The sequence below is a fragment of the Salvelinus sp. IW2-2015 genome, unplaced genomic scaffold (assembly GCF_002910315.2).
Source record: "Salvelinus sp. IW2-2015 unplaced genomic scaffold, ASM291031v2 Un_scaffold1353, whole genome shotgun sequence".
NCBI lineage: Eukaryota > Metazoa > Chordata > Actinopteri > Salmoniformes > Salmonidae > Salvelinus > Salvelinus sp. IW2-2015.
Window position 1 is genome coordinate 112,822 of NW_019942856.1, and position 7,261 is coordinate 120,082.

At 47.7% G+C, this 7,261-nt stretch overlaps 1 protein-coding gene across 1 annotated transcript; it reads left to right on the forward strand.

Moving 5' to 3' along the window:
- The first annotated feature begins 4,531 nt into the window (after window positions 1-4,531).
- LOC139024322 (translation initiation factor eIF2B subunit delta-like) lies at window positions 4,532-6,372 on the forward strand. Its single transcript, XM_070439020.1, has 3 exons — window positions 4,532-4,561; window positions 4,999-5,179; window positions 5,479-6,372. The coding sequence occupies exons 2-3, from the start codon at window positions 5,050-5,052 to the stop codon at window positions 5,715-5,717; spliced, it is 369 nt and encodes a 122-aa protein (XP_070295121.1). The 5' UTR covers window positions 4,532-4,561; window positions 4,999-5,049; the 3' UTR covers window positions 5,718-6,372.
- Window positions 6,373-7,261: the final 889 nt, after the last annotated feature.

Genomic DNA, 7,261 nt, shown 5'->3' on the forward strand with positions numbered 1-7,261 from the left:
CAGAGAGTACTGCAAATGTTGAATTGTTGTATGTACAGATTGTTCTTATAATAATACATTATTGCTGTTGTTTGCATTTTGTATTTCATCTTGGATTAAAGAAGATATTATATACTGACAATATAGATATGATATACTGACAATATACTGTCTATTGAACAAAAATATAAACATGACATGTAAAGTGTTGGTCCCATGTTTCATGAGCTGAAATAAAAGATCCCAGAAATGTTCCATATGTACAAAAAGCTTATTTCTCTCAAATGTTGTGCACAAATTTGTTTACATCCYTGTTAGTGAGCATTTCTCCTTTGCCAATATATAATCCATCCACCTGACAGGTGTGGCATATCAAGAAGCTGATTAAACAGCATGATCATTACACAGGTGCACCTTGTGCTGGGGAAAATAAAAGGCCACTCAAATATGCAGTTTTGTCACACAACACAATGCCACAGATGTCTCAAGTTTTGAGGGAGCGTGYAATTGGCATGYTGACTGCAGGAATGTCCACCAGAGCTGTTGCCAGAGAATTTAATGATAATTTCTCTACCATAAGCCGCCTCCAACCTCATTTTAGAGAAGTTGGCAGTACGTCCAACCGGTCTCACAACCACAGACCACGTGTCACCACGCCATCCCAGGACCTCCACATCCGGCATTGTCTGAGACCAGCTACCCGGATAGTTGATGAAACAGGAGTATTTCTGTCTGTATTAAAGCCTTTTTGTGGTGAAAAATGTATTCTGATTGGCTGCGTCCCGCGCCCCTGCCCAGTCATGTGAAATTCATAGATTAGGGTCTAATTMATTTACTTAAATTGACCGATTTCCTTATATGAACTGTAACTCAGTGAAATCTTTGAAATTGTTGCGTTTATATTTTAATTCAGTATAAACATGATAAACTGATCAAATACACTGAAAAAATATATAAACGCAACATGTAAAGTGCTGCTCTCATGTTTCATGGTCCCAGTCTTGACTTCACTGCTCCCACAGCCATTTAGATTTGCCTTTGTTCTCTGGTCCCACTTCCCCACACTCTGATCCCCTTACCAGCGTCGGTTCCACTTCCCCACACCCTGATCCCCTTACCAGCGTCGGTCCCACTTCCCCACACCCTGATCCCCTTACCAGCGTCGGTTCCACTTCCCCACACCCTGATCCCCTTACCAGCGTCGGTAAAGAGAGAGATCTAGTCCTCTCTCGTTGCCCTCATACATACTACCTGAGGTAACCTAGTCCTCATTGCTGCCCTCTATACATACTACCTGAGGTAACCTAGTCCTCATCTCTCCCTCTCTTCATACTACTCCTGAGGTAACCTAGTCCTCATCTCGTGTCCCTCATTACAGTACGTACCTGAGGTAACCTAGTCCTCATCTGCTGCCTCTCTATACATACTACCTGAGGTAACGGCTAGTCTCATCTCTGCCGCTCTCATACATACTACCTGAGGTAACCTAGTCTCATCTCTGCCCTCTCATACATCTACCTGAGGTAACCTCGTCCTCATCTCTGCCCTCTCATACATACTACGCGTGAGGTAACCTAGTCCTCATCTCTGCCCTCTGCATACATACTACCTGAGGTGAACCTAGTTCCTCATCTCTGCCCTCTCATACATACTACCTGAGGTAACCTAGTCTCATCTCTGCCCTCTCTTACATACTACCTGAAGGTAACCTTCGTCCTCATCTCTGCCTCTCTACATACTGACCTGAGGTGAACGCTAGTCCTCATCTCTGCCCTCTCATACATAACTACCTGAGGTAACTAGTCCTGCATCTCTGTTCTCTTACATACTACGCCTGAGTAGCCTAGTCCTCATCTCTGTCCTATTACATACCTACCTGAGGGTAGCCTAGTCCTCATCTCTGTTCTCTTACATACTACCTGAGGTAACCTAGTCCTCATCTCTGCCCTCATATACATATACCTGAGGTAACCTAGTCCCTCATCTCTGCCCTCTCATACATACTACCGTGAGGTAACCTAGTCCTCATCTCTGTCTCTCTTACATACTACCTGAGGTAACCTGTCCTCATCTCTGCCCTTTCATACATACTACCTGAGGTAACCTAGTCCTCATCTCTGGCCTCTCATACAATACTACCTGAGGTAACCTAGTCCTCATCTCTGCCTCTCATACTACTACCTGAGGTTAACCTAGGTCCTCATCTCTGCCTCTCATACATACTACCTGAGGTAACCTAGTCCTCATCTCTGCCCTCTCATACATACTACCTGAGGTAACCTATCCTCTCTCTGCCCCTCTTACATACTACTGAGGTAACCTAGTCCTCATCTCTGCCCTCTCATACATACTACCGTGAGTAACCTAGTCCTCATCTCTGCCCCTCCATACATACTAGACCTGAGGTAACCTAGTCCTCATCTCTGCCCTCTCTACATCTACCCTAGGTAACCTAGTCCTCATCTCTGGCCCTCTCATACATACTACCTGAGTTAACCTAGTCCTCATCTCTGCCCTCTCATACATACTACCTGAGGTACCTAGTCCTCATCTCTGCCCTCTCATACATACTACCTGAGGTAACCTAGTCCTCATCTCTGCCCTCTCTTTACATACTACCTGAGGTAACCTAGTCCTCATCTCTGCCCTCTCTTACATACTACCTGAGGTAACTAGTCCTCATCTCTGCCCTCTCATACATACTACCTGAGGTACCTAGTCCTCATCTCTGCCCTCTTTACATACTACCTGAAGGTAACCTAGTCCTCATCTCTGCCCTCATACATACTACCTGAGGTAACCTAGTCCTCATCTCTGCCCCTCATAATACTAACCTGAGGTAACCTAGTCCTCATCTCTGCCCTCATACATACTACCTGAGGTAACCTAAGTCCTCATCTCTGCCCTCTCTACATACTACCTGAGGTAACCTAGTCCTCATCTCTGCCCTCATACATACTACCTGAGGTAACCTAGTCCTCATCTCTGCCCCTCTCATACATACTACCTGAGGTAACCTAGTCCTCATCTCTGCCCTCTCATACATACTACCTGAGTAACCTAGTCCTCATCTCTGCCCTCTCATACATACTACCTGAGGTAACCTAGTCCTCATCTCTGCCTCTCATACATACTACCTGAGGTAACCTAGTCCTCCTCTCTGCCCTCTCATACATACTACCTGAGGTAACCTGTCCTCATCTCTGCCCTCTCATACATACTACCTGAGGTAACCTAGTCCTCATCCTGCCCTCTCTTACAATACTACCTGAGGTAACCTAGTCCTCATCTCTGCCCTCTCATACATACTACCTGAGGTAACCTAGTCCTCATCTCTGCCCTCTCATACATACTACCTGAGGTAACCTAGTCCTCATCTCTGCCCTCATACATACTACCTGAGGTAACCTAGTCCTCATCTCTGCCCTCCATACATACTACCTGAGGTAACCTAGTCCTCATCTCTGCCCTCTCATACATACTACCTGAGGTAACCTAGTCCTCATCTCTGCCCCTCTCATACATACTACCTGAGGTAACCTCGTCCTCATCTCTGCCCTTCTTACATACTACCTGAGGTAACCTCGTCCTCATCTCTGCCCTCTTCTTACATACTACCTGAGGTAACCTCGTCCTCATCTCTGCCCTCTCTACATACTACCTGAGTAACCTCGTCCTCATCTCTGCCCTCTCTACATACTACCTGAGGTAACCTCGTCCTCATCTCTGTGCCCTCTCTTACATAACTACCTGAGGTAACCTAGTCCTCATCTCTGCCCTCTTCATACATACTACCGTGAGGTAACCTAGTCTCATCTCTGCCCTCTCATACATACTACCGAGGTAACCTGTCCTCATCTCTGCCCTCTCTTACATACTACCTGAGGTAACCTAGTCCTTCATCTTGCTGCCTCTCATACATACTACCTGAGGTAACCTCGTCCTCTATCTCTGTCCTCATACATACTACCTGAGGTAACCTAGTCCTCATCTCTGTCCTCTCATACATACTACCTGAGGTAACCTAGTCCTCATCTCTGCCCTCTCATACATACTACCTGAGGTAACCTAGTCCTCATCTCTGCCCTCTCATACATACTACCTGAGGTAACCTAGTCCTCATCTCTGTCCTCATACATACTACCTGAGGTAACCTAGTCCTCATCTTGTCCTCATTACGTCTACCTGAGTAACCTAGTCCCTCATCTCTGCCCTCTCATACATACTACCTGAGGTAACCTAGTCCTCATCTCTGCCCTCTCATACATACTACCTGAGGTAACCTAGTCCTCATCTCTGCCCTCTATACATACTACCTGAGGTAACCTAGTCTCATCTCTGCCCTCTCATACATACTACCTGAGGTAACCTAGTCCTCATCTCTGCCCTCTCATACATACTACCTGAGGTAACCTAGTCCTCATCTCTGCCCTCTCATAACATACTACCTGAGGTAACCTAGTCCTCATCTCTGCCCTCTCATACATACTACCTGAGGTAACCTAGTCCTCATCTCTGCCTCTCATCATACTACCTGAGGTAACTAGTCCTCATCTCTGCCCTCTCATACATACTACCTGAGGTACCTAGTCCTCATCTCTGTCCTCATACATACTACCTGAGGTAACCTATCCTCATCTCTGCCCTCCTCATACATACTACCTGAGGTAACCTAGTCCTCATCTCTGTCCTCATACATACTACCTGAGGTAACCTAGTCCTCATCTCTGCCCTCTCATACATACTACCTGAGGTGATTCCAAAACAGATGACGCGCCCTTGGGGACCGGAGGTGTCATTGCACTGTGGAATTTAAGAATGTAGGCTTTTGGTGTTTTAGACATGAGTTGATTTAATCACAAATGTTGTTGACCTCTTGTAGAAAATCCATCAGTGATTTATATTTTTCCTCCATGCTTCTCAGTTTAACCCTCTTTCTTCCCTGTCCTTTTTTGGGGGGGTAACAAATCTCCAATATATTTAACGTCTACGTGTACTCATTAAACTCCCCTCTCCCAGGTATCCAAGGTGTTCCTGGGTGCCCATGCTCTGCTGGCTAATGGCTACGTGATGTCTCGTGTGGGAACATCTCAGATAGCGCTGGTGCGCAGGACCTTCAACGTGCCAGTCCTGGTCTGCTGTGAGACATACAAGTTCTGCGAGAGGGTGCAAACTGACTCCTTCGTCTCAAACGAGCTTGGTAATGTGGGAGTTATTTGCCTCGTTGACTTTATTATGACATGTAAAGAGCTACAGTATGGGGTTATCTTTCTAGAGATAATCAAGTCATCTAGTTTATGTAAAGCAAGTCATTTCCATTCTGCTTCTAGTCAACACCAGATAAGGATGTGCAAATGTGATTTTAACTTCGATAGAACACTTATCCACATTTTAATTCTATTCTATTTCTAAACTTAACTAGAATTGAAATAGCATTGACGCAAACTGTAATAAGACTTTCACTAACCCTCGTTTCGACCAATCACTTTCTTTCCTCAGATGACCCTGATGACCTGATTGTGACCCGGAAGGGGAAGACCCAGCTGGAGAACTGGCATGACGTCAGCTCCCTGGGGCTGTTGAACCTGGTCTACGACGTAACGCCACCAGATTTTGTTGACCTGGTCATCACAGACCTGGGCATGATCCCCTGTACCTCCGTTCCCGTTGTCCTCGCGGGTCAAAAACCTGGACCAATAAGAGTGGAGAGGGGAGTAGGGGAGGACGTGGGGGTCTGATGCAGACTGATAATGTAGACTTGATCTGATTGTGTTCTAGAAGAAGTGCTCGTATGGCAAGTTATAGGCTGTCTCAAATGGCACCCTATTCCCTATATAGTGCACTACTTTAGACCAGGGCCCTATAGCACCCTATTCCCTATATAGTGCACTACTTTAGACCAGGCCTATGGCACCCTATTCCCTATATAGTACACTACTTTTGACCATGGCCCATAAGGCTCCAGAGCCCATAGATCTCTGGTCAAAAGTAGTGTACTATATAGGGAATAGGGTGCATAGGCCCTGGTCAAAAGTAGTGCTTTATATAGGGAATAGGGTGCATAGGGCCTTGTCAAAAGTAGTGCTTTATAGGGTGGCATTTTGTAATGTACTATGTTCCAATATCCAGTCTAGCATCCGGCTTACAATACATAGGTTCTACCTGATAAATGGCTTCATTCTTAGTAGCCAGTGTGGATGTTGGAACGAGGCTTTAGACACAAAGTCTCTCCCGCCTCAGTCTTTCTACATTCTAGGCTACCCACCCACTGTGATATCTGGCCCAAGTCAGACGACAGAAGTGCCAAACAGCGAGTCTACTCTGCGCACACATTCACACCTGTGCTTTTGGCATTTAAATAAATGTACATCTGAAATGGGTTTTTAAACAAGAGTTCCTGTGTGTTCTTTGGTATGGCCTGAAGCTGGTAAGGGGATCAGAGTGTGGGGAAGTGGACCTGAAGCTGGTAAGGGATCAGGGTGTGGGGAAGTGGGGAGCCGACGCTGGTAAGGGGATCAGGGTGTGGGGAAGTGGACCTGAAGCTGGTAAGGGGGATCAGGGTGTGGGAGGTGGGACCGACGCTGGTAAGGGGATCAGGGTGTGGGGAAGTGGAACCGACGCTGGTAAGGGGATTCAGGGTGTGGGGAAGTGGAACCGACGCTGGTAAGGGGATCAGGGTGTGGGGAAGTGGGACCGACGCTGGTAAGGGGATCAGGGTGTGGGGAAGTGGAACGACGCTGGTAAGGGGATCAGGGTGTGGGGAGTGGGACCGACGCTGGTAAGGGGATCAGGGTGTGGTGGGGAAGTGGGACGCGACGCTGGTAAGGGGATCAGGGTGTGGGAAGTGGAACCGACGCTGGTAAGGGATCAGGGTGTGGGGAGTGGGACCGACGCTGGTAAGGGGATCAGGGTGGTGGGGAAGTGGACGACGCTTAAGGGGACAGGGTGTGGGAAGTGGAACCTGAAGCTGGTAAGGGGATCAGGGTGTGGGGAAGTGTGGGATGAACCGACGCTGGTAAGGGGATCAGGGTGTGGGAAGTGGACACGACGCTGTAAGGGGGATCGGGTGTGGGGAAGTGGAACCGACGCTGGTAAGGGGATCAGGGTGTGGGGAAGTGGACCCGCGCTGGTAAGGGGATCAGGGTGTGGGAAGTGGAACGACGCTGGTAAGGGGATCAGGGTGGTGGGGAAGTGGAAACGACGCTGGTAAGGGGATCAGGGTGTGGGGAAGTGGGACGCGACGCTGGGTAAGGGGCTGCAGGGTGGTGGGGAAGTGGAACCG

Bases quoted from the DNA above. Each gene is read 5' to 3' on its own strand.
- LOC139024322 (XM_070439020.1), top strand. From the start codon at position 5,050: ATGTCTCGTGTGGGAACATCTCAGATAGCGCTGGTGCGCAGGACCTTC. The intron at 5,180-5,478 runs GTAATGTGGGAG...TTCTTTCCTCAG, and splicing joins CTTCGTCTCAAACGAGCTTG to ATGACCCTGATGACCTGATT.